Genomic DNA, 19,506 nt, shown 5'->3' with positions numbered 1-19,506 from the left:
AGCTCAGATGGGCACTGATATGTGGCATTGATGTGCACTGGTAGGCACTGATATGTGGCATTGATGTGGCACTGATGGGCACTGGCACGAGGCACTGATGAGCACTGACACAAGGCACTGATGGACAATGACAGGTGGCACTGCTGGGGTTACACTGATCATCAGGGCACACTGATCATCAGTGCCCTGATGACCAGTGTACACGTCCTCTCCGCGGAAAGCCGATTACCGGCTCTCCTCTCCTCTCGAGCTGTCAGAGTGACAGCTCGAGAGGACAGAAATGCCGATAACCGGCATTTCCCTGTTTACATGTGATCAGCTGTGATTGGACACAGCTGATCACATGACCGAGCCGACATCTTCGGCTCTTTCCGTGATCGGTGATCTGCTGTGTCCGAGGGACACAGCGCACCGCCGGTCGCCGCGCGCTCCCTGAGCAGCGCATGCGCGGTGAGAATGGGAGGATGTCATATGACGTCCTCCCAGAACAAGAGAATCACCTTGCGCCCGTCATTGGACTATATGGCGGGCGGGAGGTGGTTAAGGAGAACTTTCTTCCTATTTTGACAGTACATTTCAATGCATGCAGGAAAAAAAAAACATCTGGTGTAATTTTTGGCATAACATTTACATAAGATCTGGTTGGGTTTGCACAGGCACAAATAGTGAAACTATACTCCAAATTTCAGATATAAAAATATTACAGAGCATCATTATGTCTCAAGTGTTGGTGTTTGACAGTGAGCCCCAACCTGTATTGAAGCTCCCATTTACTGTAATATATAGGAGTCAGGGAATTTTCATTTATATTACAGATAAAAAGTAAACCTGTGCTTTATAAATGCAAGAACCCCTCCTCTTTTTTTTATTTAGATACATAAAAGATACATGCTGCATGATACATGTAAAAAGATATTTCTGATTATTTTTGTTATTATGATTTATTGCACTTTGTATTGAACTTACCAATGTTCTTTACCTTTTGCTAGGTACAAAATTAATTTTGTAAAATGAGAATAGGTGTTTAGAATATATAATGAAGAAAGTGAATTACCAAGAGCTAGCTGCTGCAGGGGAATTCTTTTTGATACTTCTGGGATGTCGCAAGGCGACAGCAGCACGTTGTGAATTTTATCCTGTATCCTTCGCTGCAGCTTTGCTATGCTGTCTTCCATGGTGCTATAGGGCCTACTAGAGATCATTGGCTTGTTCAAGAACTCTGTCACACTTCCTGTGTGGTAAGCTGACCTTGTAATAATGTCATTAAAGGTATATTCAGGAGCGGAATGTCGGTAGTGGGTACCATCATTAATAATTGTCAGAACATTTACATTGTTTTGCAATAACTGCTTATGGCGCCTTTTTAATGGAAAATCTGCTGGTCCTCTGCGCATTAACTGCCCATGATGTATTTGCTCAGTGATAGGATATTTATGCTGTCCCTGGATACAGCTCAGTGTGCTCAGGTTGTTCCAATATACAGGGTAATCATCACTGTTTAATCTACTTGCAGCAGGCGTAGGGGCTCGCTGGTCACAAGTCCAGTCTGTCAAACAAAAAAAAAAAGAAACTATTGTTTACCCACCATGCAATGTACTGCTTAAATTTTAAATGGCACAGCCACTGCTACTCATTGTAACCCAGGGCAGAATACTCAGCATTACAAAGCAATCAACTTCTGCCGTTTTGGCTTTCTTAGCAATAAACTTTGTACAAAGAAAACCTTGCTGTTCACATAAAAAACTTTGTTTAGCTATAAAAATTCAACCATTAAAAATGAAAGCTATAGTTTTTATTGTACATCTTAATGCCAGATAAGGTCTAAATCGTTAGGTAAGGAAAACATGGTTATAAACATCAAGAAGAAAAGCCTTTGCCATATTTAAAAATAGTTGGCATAGAAACTAATCAGCTAGATTGTACAATGTGTGCTGTCAACAGCAAGGTTGTAAATAATATAACATTACATAATTGTACACCATGCTAATTCAAAGAAGAAATTATAGCAAAAAAAACCCTGAAGTTTGGAGTATGGGGCACCAGGTATCTCACTTGACTTCAGTGGATGAATGAGGTGGCAAGGAAGCATGGGCGAGATACATTTAAGAATCGAATATTGGCAGGGCTGCTATTTTGTGCCTGGTTTAGTATGTGCACACTTTGTGCTTTTGCAATTCTGAGTGATCCTTGTTGCTTTACTTTGACTTCTAAGGACTCCTTTCCCATGTACATTAGAACGACTGGGTGTACATTCTGACTATTCAATATATACCTCTAAGACCCTTTGCCCTGTACATGAGTATTCACAGACTGCTATACATTCATGTTTTTTTAGAGTATTTATACTATTTAAATACATACATTCCTACTAAAATTTGTAAAGCAATAAGCTCACAATACAATGCATGTGTATTGTATACAAACTGTTGTTATCGCCATATTGTTATTTACTTAATGAACATACCTTCACAGTGCAGGTTTGTCTTTTCCGCAGTCACCAAATCACTACTCCCATGTTTATTTTCTTGTGCTGCACTGATCTCCTGTATTTGCTGCTGCTCACAATAAGGGGTGCTCCCTGTATAAAATAAACATATATTAAGATACACGGTGGCCAACTATGATTAGTATGTGTACGATGAATAACTAATCAACAGATGGCAACAAGATATGTCCTGTCTGCAATTGGCTTTATTCAAGAATCATTTCTTATATTAAAAGCGTAACTTTACCCATAACAACTTGATAATGCTCTTTAGCAGGAATATACATTTCATATTAATAATTATGCTACCAAAATTAGTGTGTGCTATAAATTGCCTCCAGCATTGTTCCTGTTTCTTCTAGCTGGAGGCTGCCATTTTGCTGAAGCCAAGAGCCCCTGAACAGCAGTAAATCATAAAGTGGAACTAAAATGCCAAAAATTCTAACTGTTACATTTTCTTGTTTCCTCAACCAAACTGTCAAACCATCAAATGGCTGGTGTCATAACTGATCACATGTGCAGCACAATGGCAGTTGCAGATCAAACAGAAGCAGCTTCCTTAGTTGTAAAGGATGGGAGGGTTTAATTCCACTGTAAGGCTGTCAGTGTCAGGGCTCCCAGGTATGACCAGAGGTGTGTGACTGATGCAGGGAAACGCAGACTTCAGATATGTGATAAACAATACAATTTATTAACACTAACCATACAAACATAAACGCAGTGCAATACTAAACATAATACAGTGCAAACAAACCAAACCAAACCACCCACAGATAACAGTACATACAAGCAAGCGTCGTCAGGCAGGCCGGGTCAATATCAATTGGGCAGGTAGGTACAGGGGGAGCAAGCAGAGAATGGTCGGGGTCACAGGCCAGGTTCAGCAGGTAGCAAGCAGCGTAGTACAGAGGGTCAGGCAGAGGGATGGTCAGGGTCACAAGCCAGAGATCAAAACAGGTAACAAGCAGCGTAGTACAGAGGGTCAGGCAGAGGGACAGAAACAGGATGCAGGACAGATACAGGGCCCAGGACAAACACAACACCAAGGCAGAGTCTGTGGGTCTGGCCATCCCTTAAATACCCCAGCATCATCAGTTCCAGGTGTTAGCTGGCTGAAAGGTTGAGTCTCTGATTGCTGGGAGCATCTGCTGGCCAGCCCTGGTACTGCAGATCAAAAGGCAGGTGAGTCCCACCATTGCTGGCCAGTCCATTCCTGACAGTACCCCCCCCCTCAAGGAGCGGCCTCAGGACGCTCCAAACAGTCCTAGCTGGGCAAAAATGTTCCACCGCCCGGGTCTGGTAACTGGCGGGATATCAAAGACTGGCACACCGGGCAGGACTCCGGGCAGCGGCACACCGGGCTGGACTCCGGGCAGAGGCACACCGGGCTGGACTCCGGGCAGAGGCACACCGGGCTGGACTCCGGGCAGAGGCACACCGGGCAGAGGCACTGGGCAGAGGCACACCGGGCAGAGGCACATCGGGCAGAGGCACATCGGGCAGGACTCCGGGCAGAGGCACATCGGATTACCAGGCGAAGCAGCAGGCAGCGGGCCCCCGGGCGGAGCAGCAGGCAGCGGGCCCCCGGGCGGAGCAGCAGGCACCGGGCCCCCGGGCGGGGCGGCAGGCACCGGGCCCCCGGGCGGGGCGGCAGGCACCGGGCCCCCGGGCGGGGCGGCAGGCACCGGGCCCCCGGGCGGGGCAGCAGGCACCGGGCCCCCGGGCGGGGCAGCAGGCACCGGGCCCCCGGGCGGGGCAGCAGGCACCGGGCCCCCGGGCGGGGCAGCAGGCACCGGGCCCCCGGGAGGGGCAGCAGGCACCGGGCCCCCGGGCGGAGCAGCAGGCACCGGGCCCCCGGGCGGAGCAGCAGGCACCGGGCCCCCGGGCGGGGCGACCGGCATCGCGCCCCCAGGCGGGGCGGCGGGCACCGGGCCCCCAGGAGGGGCGACAGGCATCGTGCCCCCAGGCGGGGCGACAGGCATCGTGCCCCCAGGCGGGGCGACAGGCATCGTGCCCCCAGGCGGGGCGACAGGCATCGTGCCCCCAGGCGGGGCGACAGGCATCGTGCCCCCAGGCGGGGCGACAGGCATCGTGCCCCCAGGCGGAGCGACAGGTCTCGGGCCCCCAGGCGGAGCGGCGGGCGCCGGACCCCCAGATGGAGCGACAGGTCTCGGGCCCTCAGGCGGAGCGGCGGGCGCCGGACCCCCAGGAGGAGCGACAGGTCTCGGGCCCTCAGGCGGAGCGGCGGGCGCCGGACCCCCAGGTGGAGCGACAGGTCTCGGGCCCTCAGGCGGAGCGGCGGGCGCCGGACCCCCAGGTGGAGCGACAGGTCTCGGGCCCTCAGGCGGAGCGGCGGGCGCCGGACCCCCAGGCGGAGCGACAGGTCTCGGGCCCTCAGGCGGAGCGGCGGGCGCCGGACCCCCAGGAAGAGCGACAGGTCTCGGGCCCTCAAGCGGAGCGGCGGGCGCCGGACCCCCAGGCGGAGCGACAGGTCTCGGGCCCTTAGGCGGAACGACAGGTCTCGGGCCCCCAGGCGGGGCGGCGGGCACCGAGTCACCAGGCACAACCGTGGGCTCCGAGTCAACTGGGATGACCGCTGGCACTGGGTCAGACATTGGATCGTCTGGCTGGACAGCGGGCACTGGGTCACCAGGCATCAGGTCATTTGGCTCGACAGCGGGCACCGCGTCATCTGGCAAGGCAGTGGGCTCCGAGTCAACTGGCACGACAGTGAGCACCGGGTCATCAGGTACCGGATTGTCTGGCTCGACAGCGGGCATCGGGTCACCCGGTATGACAGCGGGCACTGGGTCACCAGGCATCAGGTCATTTGGCTCGACAGCGGGCACCGGATCAGGTACCGGATCATCTGGATCAACAGCGGGCATCGAGTCAACTGGCCTAATAGGATCGTCAGGCTGGATCAGTTCATCATGCTGGGTAGAGGCATCAGGCTGAATGCCGGCGTCCGGCCGAGTAGAGGCTTCAGGCCGAGTAGAGGCATCAGGCCGAGTAGAGGCTTCAGGCCGAGTAGAGGCTTCAGGCCGAGTAGAGGCTTCAGGCCGAGTAGAGGCTTCAGGCCGAGTAGAGGCTTCAGGCCGAGTAGAGGCTTCAGGCCGAGTAGAGGCATCAGGCCGAGTAGAGGCTTCAGGCCGAGTAGAGGCATCAGGCCGAGTAGAGGCTTCAGGCCGAGTAGAGGCTTCAGGCCGAGTAGAGGCATCAGGCCGAGTAGAGGCTTCAGGCCGAGTAGAGGCATCAGGCCGAGTAGAGGCTTCAGGCCGAGTAGAGGCATCAGGCCGAGTAGAGGCTTCAGGCCGAGTAGAGGCATCAGGCCGAGTAGAGGCTTCAGGCCGAGTAGAGGCTTCAGGCCGAGTAGAGGCATCAGGCCGAGTAGAGGCATCAGGCCGAGTAGAGGCTTCAGGCCGAAGAGAGGCATCAGGCGGCATACAGGCATCAGGCTGAAGAGAGGCATCAGGCTGCGTACCGGCATCAGGCTGCGTACCGGCATCAGGCTGAATGCCGGCGTCCGGCCGAGTAGAGGCTTCAGGCCGAGTAGAGGCTTCAGGCCGAGTAGAGGCATCAGGCCGAGTAGAGGCTTCAGGCCGAGTAGAGGCTTCAGGCCGAGTAGAGGCTTCAGGCCGAGTAGAGGCTTCAGGCCGAGTAGAGGCATCAGGCCGAGTAGAGGCATCAGGCCGAGTAGAGGCATCAGGCCGAAGAGAGGCATCAGGCGGCATACAGGCATCAGGCTGAAGAGAGGCATCAGGCTGCGTACCGGCATCAGGCTGCGTACCGGCATCAGGCTGAGTAGAGGCATCAGGCTGAGTAGAGGCATCAGGCTGAGTAGAGGCATCAGGCTGAGTAGAGGCTTCAGGCTGAGTAGAGGCTTCAGGCTGAGTAGAGGCTTCAGGCTGAACCACGGAAGGCAGGCTCACCGGTTTGGATACTGGCAGGATGGTATTGGTTGGAAAGAATTTTCGCTTTTTTCTGGTTTTAACTACTGGAGCACTGCAAGTAAACGCAGGTCTGCAAACGAATGGAGCAGCTGGAGACAGAGAAGAACTGGAGGATGGAACAGGAGAGGGAGCAGTTGCTACAGAGGGCTCTTTTACAGGGTTAAAGGCAGGATAGGTGCAGCGAGTGGGAACAGGGTACTGACATGCGGTAGATAGCAGGGCAGGAGGAGCTGTTGGGAATGCAGGAATAGAGTTTTGAGGAAATAGATTAGAAGCAGGACTGGGTCTTTGTAAGCTGACTGAGGCTGGGTGCAACAAATCTGTCCATGTCTGCAGTATGGGTTGAACAAAGCTGAGCTTACACAAAGCCTGTCTGACCAAAGACTGCACTGCGTTTATACAATCTCTTAGTACCTGTGGTGAACATGTGGAATAACGCTCCAGAAAGTAACCCACATCATCCTCTAATAACCACACCAGGGACTCTACCTGGTCTGCACTAAATGGTGGCAAAAATTCATCCCTGCATTCGGGGGAACTAGATGAAACCAACTCAGCACAAACCTCAATCAAAGGCTGCACCTCAGAGAACTCTGTGCCCTGATCTACTAGAACATGAGCGAGCCGTATACATTCTAGCAGTTCATCCCGGGTATACTCCTTCAGAGTTTGATAAGCATACTCCCTGTCATCAAACACTAGCAGATATAAATATTCAACCTCATCAAGATCCATCCTTCCCATCAACAAGCCAAGATGGCTTCCCTGTGCAGCCACTTCTGGTCAGGATTGGCTTTGGTGTAATGTCAGGGCTCCCAGGTATGACCAGAGGTGTGTGACTGATGCAGGGAAACGCAGACTTCAGATATGTGATAAACAATACAATTTATTAACACTAACCATACAAACATAAACGCAGTGCAATACTAAACATAATACAGTGCAAACAAACCAAACCACCCACAGATAACAGTACATACAAGCAAGCGTCGTCAGGCAGGCCGGGTCAATATCAATTGGGCAGGTAGGTACAGGGGGAGCAAGCAGAGAATGGTCGGGGTCACAGGCCAGGTTCAGCAGGTAGCAAGCAGCGTAGTACAGAGGGTCAGGCAGAGGGATGGTCAGGGTCACAAGCCAGAGATCAAAACAGGTAACAAGCAGCGTAGTACAGAGGGTCAGGCAGAGGGACAGAAACAGGATGCAGGACAGATACAGGGCCCAGGACAAACACAACACCAAGGCAGAGTCTGTGGGTCTGGCCATCCCTTAAATACCCCAGCATCATCAGTTCCAGGTGTTAGCTGGCTGAAAGGTTGAGTCTCTGATTGCTGGGAGCACCCGCTGGCCAGCCCTGGTACTGCAGATCAAAAGGCAGGTGAGTCCCACCATTGCTGGCCAGTCCATTCCTGACAGTCAGATTGGCCTCTTCAAATTAGGTAACTCTTTTTTGTGGGGAACAGCAAATTAAAAAATAATATATGATATAGTGTATATATAAAGTCTACACACCCCTGTTAAAATGTCAGGTTTCTGGGATGTAAAAAAATGAGACAAGGATAAATCATTTAGGAACTTTTTCCACCATTACTGTGACCTATAAACTGTACAACTCAATTGAAAAACAAACTGAAATATTTTAGGGGGGGGAGAAGTAAACATAAAAAACTAAAATAATGTGGTTGCAAAAGTGTGCACACCCTCTTATAACTGAGGATGTAGCTGTGTTCAGAATTAAGCAATCACATTCAAAATCATGTTAAATAGGAGTCAGTACACACCTGCCATCATTTAAAGTGCCTCTGATTAGCCCCAGATAAAGTTAATCTGTTCTAGTAGGTCTTTCCTTACATTTTCTTAGTCGCATCCTACGGCAAAAGCCACAGTCCGCAGAGAGCTTCCAAAGCATCAGAGGGATCTCATTGTTAAAAGGTATCAGTCAGGAGAAGGGTACAAAAGAATTTCCAAGGCATTAGATATACCATGGAACACAGTGAAGACAGTCATCATCAAGTGGAGAAAATATGGCGCAACAATGACATTACCAAGAACAGGACGTCCCTCCAAAGTTGATGAAAAGACAAGAAGAAAACTGGTCTGGGAGGCTGCCAAGAGGCTTACAGCAACATTAAAGAAGCTGCAGGAATATCTGGCAAGTGTTGGTTGTGTGCTACATGTGACAACAATCTCCTGTATTCTTCATATGTCTGGACTATGGGGTAGAGTGGCAAGAGGGCAGCCTTTTTTACGAAGAAAAACATCCAAGCCTGGCTAAATTTTGCAAAAACACACCTGAAGTCTCCAAAAAGCATGTGGGAAAATGTGTTATGGTCTGATGAAACCAAGGTTGCACTTTTTGGCCATAATTCCAAAAGATATATGTTTGGTGCAAAAACAACACTGCACATCACCAAAAGAACACCATTCCCACAGTGAAGCATGGTGGTGGCAGCATCATGCTTTGGGCCTGTTTTTCTTTGGCTGGAACTGGGGCCTTATTCAAGGTTAGAGGGAATTATGAACAGTTCCAAATACCAGTCAATATTGGCACAAAACCTTCAGGCTTCTGCAAGAAAGCTGAACATGAAGAGGAACTTCATCTTTCAGCATGACGACCCAAAGCATACATTCAAATCAACAAAGGAATGGCTTCACCAGAAGACAATTAAAGTTTTGGAATGGCCCAGCCAGAGCCGAGACCTGAATCCGATTGAAAATCTGTGAGGTGATCTGAAGAGGGCTGTGCACAGGAGGTGCCCTTGCAATCTGACAGATTTGGGGTGTTTTTGCAAGGAAGAGTGGGCAAATATTTCCAAGTCAAGATGTGCCATGCTGATAGACTCATACTCAAAAAGACTGAATGCTTGAATCAAATCAAAAGGTTCTTCAACAAAGTATTAGTTTAAGGGTGTGCACACTTATGCAACCATATTATTTTAGTTTTTTTATTTTTATTTCCCTCCACCTAAAAGATTTCAGTTTGTTGTTCAGTTGTACAGTTTTTAGGTTACATTAAAGGTGGAAAAAGTTCTGAAATTATCTTGGTCTCATTTTTTTACATCACAGAAACCTGACATTTTAACAGGGGGGTGTAGACTTTTTATATCCACTGTATATAATTGCTACACGAGCCATATTGTAATTGAATGTTATTAAAAATTTCCAGCAACACCTGGTTTGGCTCCATTCCATATGATTGCAGATTGTCTACTCCCTCTAATAAAAGTGAGGGGTGTTCTATATTGTAACAGTTGGAATTTACATAAATGCAGATAGACACATGCAGCTTCACATTATTGGAAGAGGTAACAGACTTAGGCAAACTTGTGCTGGTTTAGCAGTTTTATTGTCATAGGATATATGTTCATACGGTGTACATTTTTAATTAGAAAGTTACTGTATATTTTATATACAATGCCAACAGAAAGGCAATGGCAGGAATACTAATGACTGTTCCTGGAAATTATATTGCGGCACAGCCCGTATGCTTGTGGACTGGGACGTATATCTTAGTTACTGACTGCTGCTTTGTCACTCTACTACCAATGTTATTTAATTTGTGTGTAATTTGTCACGTACAAATAGTGCGCTTGTTTGTTTAAAAACAAAATGCAAAAAAAACAAACAAAACAAAAACATATGATTATTAAAAAAAAAAAATTACCTTTTCTTTCCAATCTGCAGCCACTGTAATTTTCTATAAAATTAAATGCAATATAGCAACCTGGAGGCCTTCTGTACACAGTTGGTGTACAGAATGCCTCCAGAAATGTAATTTCCTGCTTTTGTGATTGGCTGACTAGTTTTCCAAGAAGTCTGCACTAAGATACAAGTCAGACATTAGGCATCTCCTGCAACAAAAGGGATGTAGACCTTGCAGCGTTACTTATTAGAGCACTGCAAGTGCATCAGTTGATCAATAATGAAAACGTCACTCCCATTCAGAATCAGTAACCAAAAGACATAGTAGAACAAACAGATTTTTCTTAACAGCGGAAACATGTAGAAAACTACAACAAAGTATGATAAAATCCTTGCAATGTACATTGATCACCCACAAGGGATTGTTTTTTCCCAACAAAAGTGGACTAAGAAAAGGAACTCATTACTGAATAATGCATATGTATGCATTGTGAGTAGGACTCTATTCATTATGCAGTAAATGGAGCCTAAATTGAAAATCACACAAACAGGTCCTCCATGTACCAACTTTGTGATATGCATTCCTTAAAAGAAACCTGTACTGAAAGGAATATGGAAGCTGCCGCTTCTGACCTTTTCTTAAAATGCTAGTCAAGGTCCCAGAGATATGCAAATATGTTTCCATTTTAGGGCCTATTCACAGCATATGCATTGGGCTGCACCTATAGCAGCAATGCCCAGTCCAGCTCCAACGCATATACAAGTCAATTTGCTTTATGTCCAATTGTTTTGGTTCACACCAATATGGAGGGCAGTTTTCCAAAACACTATTCCACATTCTACACCACATTTTGTAATACTTCAATAAAGTTAAAAAAAAAAAAAGAAAAAAAAGGGTATAGTGTGAAGCCTTTTAACAACACATCACACCACAGCTTTACAGTGCACACCAGCTGGGCAACACGCATTTTCAAAAACAGCAGAGACAGGCTACATATTTCTTTTAGCACAAATTTCCTTCAATAACATTTGTTATTTTCATTTGCCTACCTTTCTCTTTTTTATATAACTTGCTTCCTTTTAGCACAGGCACTATTTTAGGGGGAAGAGGTCTACGCAACAGCTTAGGTGGTTCCAACATATTTTTCAGTGGCAAACATGGCAACTCCATTACTAAAAAATGAAAAAACATCACATACAGTATGTAAACAATAAATGAAATAAAATCTAGAGCATTCATACATTACCAATTATGTTCACTTTAAGCCAAACTCCAGTATTAGCAAATATTGTCTATATACAATATGGGCAGCACAGTGGCTAAATGGTTAGTACTTCCGACTGGCAGCACTAGGGTCGTTGGTTCGAATCCCAATCATAGCATATCCTGCCAGGAATTGGCATGTTCTCCCTGTGCCTGAGTGGGCTTCCTCCGGGTACCGTGGTTTCCTCCCACACTCCAAAGACATGCTGGTAGGCTAATTGGATCCTGTCTAAATTGGCCCTTGTATATGAATGTAAGTTAGGGACCTTAGATTGTACACCCCATGAGGGTTAGGGACTGACGTGAATGTACAATATATACAGTCAGGTCCATAAATATTGGGACATCGACACAATTCTAACATTTTTGGCTCTATACACCACCACAATGGATTTGAAATGAAACGAACAAGATGTGCTTTAACTGCAGACTGCCAGCTTTCATTTGAGGGTATTTACATCCAAATCAGGTGAACGGTGTAGGAATTACAACAGTTTGAATATGTGCCTCCCACTTCTTAAGGGACCAAAAGTAATGGGACAATTGGCTTCTCAGCTGTTCCATGGCCAGGTGTGTGTTATTCTCTCATTATCCCAATTACAATGAGCAGATAAAAGGTCCAGAGTTAATTTCAAGTGTACTATTTGCATTTGGAATCTGTTGCTGTCAACTCTCAAGATGAGATCCAATAAGCTGTCAGTATCAGTGAAGCAAGCCATCATTAGGCTGAAAAAACAAAACAAACCCATCCGAGAGATAGCAAAAACATTAGGCGTGGCCAAAACAACTGTTTGGAACATTCTTAAAAAGAAGGAACGCACCAGTGAGCTCAGCAACACCAAAAGACCCGGAAGACCACGGAAAACAACTGTGGTGGATGACCGAAGAATTCTTTCCCTGGTGAAGAAAACACCCTTCACAACAGCTGGCCAGATCAAGAATACTCTCCAGGAGGTAGGTGTATGTGTGTCAAAGTCAACAATCAAGAGAAGACTTCACCAGAGTGAATACAGAGGGTTCACCACAAGATGGAAACCATTGGTGAGCCTCAAAAACAGGAAGGCCAGATTAGAGTTTGCCAAACGACATCTAAAAAAGCCTTCACAGTTCTTGAACAACATCCTATGGACAGGTGAGACCAAGATCAACTTGTACCAGAGTGATGGGAAGAGAAGAGTATGGAGAAGGAAATGAACTGCTCATGATCCTAAGCATACCACCTCATCAGTGAAGCATGGTGGTGGTAGTGTCATGGCGTGGGCATGTATGGCTGCCAATGGAACTGGTTCTCTTGTATTTATTGATGATGTGACTGCTGACAAAAGCAGCAGGATGAATTCTGAAGTGTTTCGGGCAATATTATCTGCTCATATTCAGCCAAATGCTTCAGAACTCATTGGACGCCGCTTCACAGTGCAGATGGACAATGACCCAAAGCATACTGCAAAAGCAACCAAAGAGTTTTTTTAAGGGAAAGAAGTGGAATGTTATGCAATGGCCAAGTCAATCACCTGACCGGAATCCGATTGAGCATGCATTTCACTTGCTGAAAACAAAACTGAAGGGAAAATGCCCCAAGAACAAGCAGGAACTGAAGACAGTTGCAGTAGAGGCCTGGCAGAGCATCACCAGGGATGAAACCCAGCGTCTGGTGATGTCTATGCGTTCCAGACTTCAGGCTGTAATTGACTGCAAAGGATTTGCAACCAAGTATTAAAAAGTGAAAGTTTGATTTATGATTATTATTCTGTCCCATTACTTTTGGTCCCTTAACAAGTGGGAAGCACATATGCAAACTGTTGTAATTCCTACACCGTTCACCTGATTTGGATGTAAATACCCTCAAATTAAAGCTGACAGTCTGCAGTTAAAGCACATCTTGTTCGTTTCATTTCAAATCCATTGTGGTGGTGTATAGAGCCAAAAATGTTAGAATTGTGTCGATGTCCCAATATTTATGGACCTGACTGTATGTAAAGCACTGCATAATTGACATTGCTATATAAGTACCTGAAATAATTCATAAATAATATACAAGAGTCATGTATTTTCTTGAATCTTGGTATGATTTGCGTATTTCTTCCAGATCTGTGCAGTAATTCAGAGTGATTGGATTAAGACCTATCACTGCTCCTTCTCTGTTAGTATTCCATAGGCAGCCTGCATTGGATGGAGTCTACCAGTTCCCTCCCATAGCACTTCCCTATGTACATCACAGTTATGACATCACTTACTTTTTACAAAATAAAATCTGGGTTTGCAAAGGCAATTAAGAAATATATTTAAATTGATGTCTTTGTACCTGGAGTTCATCTTGAGCGAGCCTTGTTTATCAACATTTGTCAGATAAGACCTGTCTGTATCGTCTTACAGCTATAACCCACAGAAACAACGTTTCAGAATAAATGTTTTGATGGTTACTAAGATGCAATAGAGCCAATGTTAATTCAAAATATGGTTGGCTCGGTAATACCTTACACTCAGCAATCCAGACTGATGGATCACGTGTAGAATACAAAAGTAGGAAATAGACAAATTGATTGCTAGCATCAGATTATGTATAGCAGAAACTAGAAAAAGTTTTAGTTATTTACTGGTTAAACACTGGCTGTTCTCCAGGATAGCCAGAACATTAAATAGTAGCCAATACACCAAGGTATCTTCTCACAAAAGTTAAAGGGAAATAAATAATTTGGGCAAATTATATTTAATTTTTTTTAAGTTTAATAGTTTTTAAATGTATGCGCTCTTTCTCTGACTCAATCATGTGAGCTTAAGCTATTGATCTTTGTAAACTACAGGCTTTTTACAATAAAAGAGCTAAGGAGCTAAAGACAGTAATAAAAAGAAGCTGAGAGCTCCACTTGCTATTTAAATGGAATACTGCATAAACATTATATACAATATTACACAATTACCTCACTAAAGAAACTATTTTATATTTAGTCCTGATCTGAACAAATAAAGTGTGCAAAAAAAACACTATACATTGCATTTTCTGTATATTTTGTTGCAGCATTCTGTTATCAGAATGCATACTACTATAATTCATTATGAAAAGATACTGACATTATCAGGCTTAATTAATAAAGTATGGCAAAGAACAATAATGGCATACAAAGTGCAATAACAGAAAGCAACCAGTCAGATTTCATTTACTGAAGTTAACCCTTAGGCAGTCCATTGATGATTCCATTTTATTTCCTTCCATCGCAAGCTGGGGGACAGGGAGCCTACTCGGCCGGCAGAACTCAATGATTATTACAAGCAGCTATAGCCACCGGCAGTAATCGCATGTCGCATGTAAAAAATCAGACAGGCTGGTTGTATGCAAGTTGATTAATGGATCAACTTGGGTACAATCAGCCTGCCCATACGTGGATCGATACATGGATACATGGTCCCTGTTAAACCATTGAAATTTCAATCCATGTATGGGTTGCTTTAGTTGACTAAAGTAGATTTAATGTAAGATGTCCCTTGCTCCAAAAAAAAAATGGAATTTAAAGTAACATTACGTAAAACGACAGGCAAAACTGTGCTTAATCCACCTCTTGATGAAGTCACAGGTCGTGGCATAACGCGTAGGGTACGCTGATGGCGTCAAGCCATAGAACCGGAAGTGTACGTACCGCCATCTTGAATAAGGGATCCATGCAATTCATTCACAAAAATTTATATACAAAGAGTCCTTGATCCCGTAGTGTCCCAGGCGGACACAAATAAATGTGAGTGGAATATTTTAAAGTGTTTTAATAAAGCATATGCATTTTTCATTTATCTGTGGTGCGTTCTGGAGTTTGGAGGTGCAGGAGAAGTTGGAGATTTGTATACCAGCATATCCGCCCAGGTTAAAGGTAAAGGTGTGGTTTGACCTGATGGTTCGGGTCAAACCGTAAGGTGAGCGCATAAGTGTGTCTGAGGTGGATTAAGCAATGGGGGTCACACAAAATCACTGGATGAATATACACAGTGGAGTGATTGCACATAAGCACTTGGAGCACTGAAGTCTAAAAGGGACGGTTCACCAAGGATTGGGATATCGTATTATTGGGACACTGGTTGTAGATATTAGATGCACAGTGGATATGTTTCAAATAACGCATGGATAAATATGGGAAGCATTATGGGAATACTGTGTTATTGATAATATGATATTTTGATACGTTATATATATGTAGCACAGTTCATGCACAAATATGCTTATTTAACCATTTGCCGCCCGCCCTATGGCCGAATGGCGGCCGGCAAATGTCATCAGCGTTCCGGGTGGACGCCATATGGCGTCCTCCCGCACATGTGCAGATTGCGTTCCTGCAGAGCCGCGCAGTGGAGCGATCTGTCACCGGCCGTGTACCTCGGACACGGCCGATGACACATCTGAGTATCGGCCCCCGTTGCCGGTACCATGTGACCTGCTGTGACCAATCACAGCAGGTCACATGACAGTTGTATACAATGGATGGCTTCATTCATGCCATCCATTGTATACTAGTGTTTAGCTGTGAATGGTCACAGCGAATCACATGCACATGTCATATGATTAGCTGTGGCTGTGAATGGTCACATCTAATCACATGCACATGTCATGTGATTAGCTGTGGCCAAGGCCGATGACAGATCTGAGTATCGGCCCCCGTTGCCGGTACCATGTGACCTGCTGTGACCAATCAACCATTATCCGCCCGGCCAATGGCCGTTTGGCGGCTTCAGATGTGTCTCTTCACTCCGGGTGCACGCCATTTGGCGTGCTCCCGCACATGCGCAGTTTGCGCTAATGCAGAGCGGCGCAGCAGTGCGATCTGTCACTGGCCGTGCACCTCGGACACGGCTGATGACAGATCCGAGTACCGGCTCCCGTTGCTGGTACCATGTGACCTGCTGTGACCAATCACAGCAGGTCACATGACAGTTGTATACAATGGATGGCTTCATTCATGCCATCCATTGTATACTAGTGTCTAGCTGTGAATGGTCACAGCTAATCACATGCACATGTCATGTGATTAGCTGTGGCCAAATCACAGCTAAGCACAAAAAAAGAAAAAAACCCCTGAATGAATTGATGTCATTCAGGTAAATGCTTGCTTATAGCAAAGTAATTCTTTGCTATAAGCAAATTGTGTAAAAAAAAAATAAAAAAAATAACAAAATACTGATCAATTCCCCAAAGTAGTACAATGTTACTATGGTAACATTGTACTACTTTGGTCATAGTGAAATCTTAAAAAAAAAATCTTAAAAAAAAAATTTTTTTTATAAAAAATAAAAAAAATAAAAAAATATATATTTTTTTTTTCATACTGTCACCAGTCAGTGTCCCTGATCACCGCCATGCCAGTTATATGATGATGCTGTATTGCACTGGTGACAGTATGCAAAAAAAAATAGTGAATCTAATTTTTTTAATTTTTTCATTTTCCGAAAAATTATGACAAAAAAAATACAACTTCAAAAAACTCGCCATGCCTCTTATGAAGTACGTCGGACTGTCTACTTTGCAAAAAGGGGTCATTTGGGGATATCTGTACTGTTCTGACATTCTTGGACCTCAAGAAATGAGATTGGCTGTCAGTACTTCAAGATTGATCAATATTCAGATCTATACCATAGTTTGTGAACTCTATAACTTTCCTACAAACTAAAAAATACATCCTAATTTGGGTTATTTTCAAAAAAGACATGTAGCAGAATACATCTTGGCCTAAATTTATGAAGCACATTTATTTGCAAACTTTTATAACAGAAACAAAGAAAAATGTGTTTTTTTTCAAAATTTTTGGTCTTTTTTTGTTAATTCAGGAAAAAATAAAAACCCCAGTGGTGATTAAATACCACCAAAAGAAAGCTGTAGTTGTGTGAAGAAAATGATAACATTTTAGTTTGGGTACAATGTTGTATGACCGCGCAATTGTCATTCAAAGTGTGAGAGCGCTGAAACCTGAAAAATGGCCTGGGCAGGAAGGGGTATTGAATTGGTTAATCATATCATACTGTCACACAGAAAGATTTATGTTTATGTATTCATTATTTATTCATTATATATATATATTTAGCTTTATACAGCTTTATTTGAGAATATATTATTGCGCTGCATTCTTTTGTACAATATTATTTGAATGTGGGAACACTTTACATGTTAGCTGCAATATTTGTTAGATAATCATAAATAGTGCAGCGTATTTATGATTACTTGACACACTGTTTGGGTATCAGTTTAAGTGCTGGCAGCTTTCAATAGGTAGACTTCCTTTCAGCGCAGGAGGACTCCTGTCTCTATTTCAATATTTGTTAGATAGGTAGTATTGCGCTGTAGGTATTTCACATATTATTGTGCCATTAGAATTAATGGCACCTACCCACGGGTCCGCATTCCTCTGTGTGGGTGGTGCAGCTGCACGGATTTTTGTGTGGATCCGCAGCGGCACCACCTGCACAGATGTGAACCAGGGGTAAGTGTCTCAGCAGGCAGAGCCACAGCCAAAAAGAGAAGGATCTCTGAAATCTGATTGAGACCCTCACAGTACTTCTTTTCTCCCAGTAGATGTCTTCAGTCTGATGGCCAGCATCATTCAACATACTTCCTCTGAGCCCAGATCATCCTGGATTCACCCCAGCCAGTGACTGGGCAATAAAAGGAGAAGCAGAATAGTGATGAGCTCATCTCTTTGTCACTCTGATCTCTCTTCCTATTAGTTTGCTTCTTCTTATCACCTGACGTGATTGGCTCCTTTTATTGCCTCCTGCTCTCATACTCCAGCCCAGCTTCAGGAAGACTACAAGTGACTAATACCAAGTCAGATTCAGGTACCTACTTTTCTTGCATTTTAAAACTACAAATAAAGGTGTATTAATGATTACAATTATACAGTATCTGTATAGACTTCAACTTTAACCTACAGATCTCTACTGTTTCTAAGATACCCACTGGACAAACTATAGAGGTCAATGCACGCTTCCTCCATAAAAGGATGGAATGTGGGGGCGTGGCTAGCCGCGAACCAAGATGGCCACGTAACTGAACAGCTCCAGCTTCACAGAGGACACAGAGGCACAAAACAGCTCACCAACACCCTAAAAAAATCATCCTACACTGGCAGTCCAGCTCTCTGGAACATATAGATCATGTCCAGAAAGAGAAAAGACAATAGGAAACCTCAGAAGCTGACTGCTTTTTTCACACAGCAGCAGCATGGGAGCAGGCAAGATGGCACAGCCACCTCTCCTTCCTCGATCTCTTGCTCCTCTCCACCAGCCTCACAGACAAGCTCCTCCGGCCAGAGAGGGGAATCTTTGAAGGATCCACACTCTCTCTCCTCCACACCTCTGTCTGGCAAACCGGAAAAGGCGAGATTTAAAATAGATGGAGAAAGACACATTATTCAGATGAGCCCTGACAATACTACTAATGATTCTAGACATGACACAAGGCAATTTCCTGATTCTATTGAAGAATTCCCTACCAGTAATCAACTGGTCTTGGACACAGTTCTTAAAGACATGCTCTTGTTCCTCAGAAGCTATGATATGATGTCCTGTATGTATAAATTATCTAAAGAGATACAGGCAGTTGAATATAGAGTTGATCACATAGAAACAAAAAATGGGAGAATTTGCCGGCACCATTAATGATCTGTTAGATGCTAATGATACCAAAGATGATGAGATGGAGTGGGTTAAGGTGAAGTTAGCTAACATGGAAAACAGATCCAAAAGGAATAATTTAAAAATAAGAGGTATTCCTGAAACTATACTACAAACAGACCTCAGCAAATTTACTACATCCATGTTTAAAGCTAGTATCCCTGAATTAACCAAGATGGAAATTACGATTGACAGAATTCACCGTCTCCCTAATCCCAACCATTTCCCTGACTATGTACCAAGGGATGTCATCCTGAGACTGCACTTTTTTCACATTAAACAGTGCCTAATGACAGCAATGAGTAACAAGGAACAGACTCCCGCAGAATACGTTGAACTGCAATTCTATGCAGATCTGTCCCAATATACACTTCATAAACAAAGAAATCTCACCACTAAAGCACTCTGAAACCATAGAATTGACTACAGATGGGGTTACCCTACAAAAAATCTCTATCAGCAAAGAGGACTCCACTTATGTGATAGACTCTCTGGAAAAGGGTCTGTCCCTTCTGAAGTCC

The 19,506-nt window shown here is 44.8% G+C and overlaps 1 protein-coding gene across 2 annotated transcripts in view; it reads right to left on the bottom strand.

The window, feature by feature from the left end:
- The window catches only part of LRRC63 (leucine rich repeat containing 63), an 82,118-nt gene that overhangs the window by 32,348 nt on the left and 30,264 nt on the right, over nt 1-19,506 (bottom strand). For both annotated transcript variants that reach the window (XM_089681562.1, XM_089681571.1), the window contains exons 2-4: nt 11,128-11,250; nt 2,465-2,578; nt 1,055-1,546 (exon numbers count right to left, since the gene is read on the bottom strand). In XM_089681562.1, the coding sequence (XP_089537688.1) occupies nt 1,055-1,546; nt 2,465-2,578; nt 11,128-11,248 (727 nt within the window). In that variant the 5' untranslated portion in view covers nt 11,249-11,250. The remainder of the gene's footprint in view (nt 1-1,054; nt 1,547-2,464; nt 2,579-11,127; nt 11,251-19,506) is intronic.

Source organism: Staurois parvus, unplaced genomic scaffold, assembly GCF_062004578.1.
Source record: "Staurois parvus isolate SC_StPar_1 unplaced genomic scaffold, SC_StPar_1.0 ptg000017l, whole genome shotgun sequence".
NCBI classification, from domain to species: domain Eukaryota; kingdom Metazoa; phylum Chordata; class Amphibia; order Anura; family Ranidae; genus Staurois; species Staurois parvus.
This window is presented reverse-complemented; position numbering and strand designations above follow the sequence as displayed.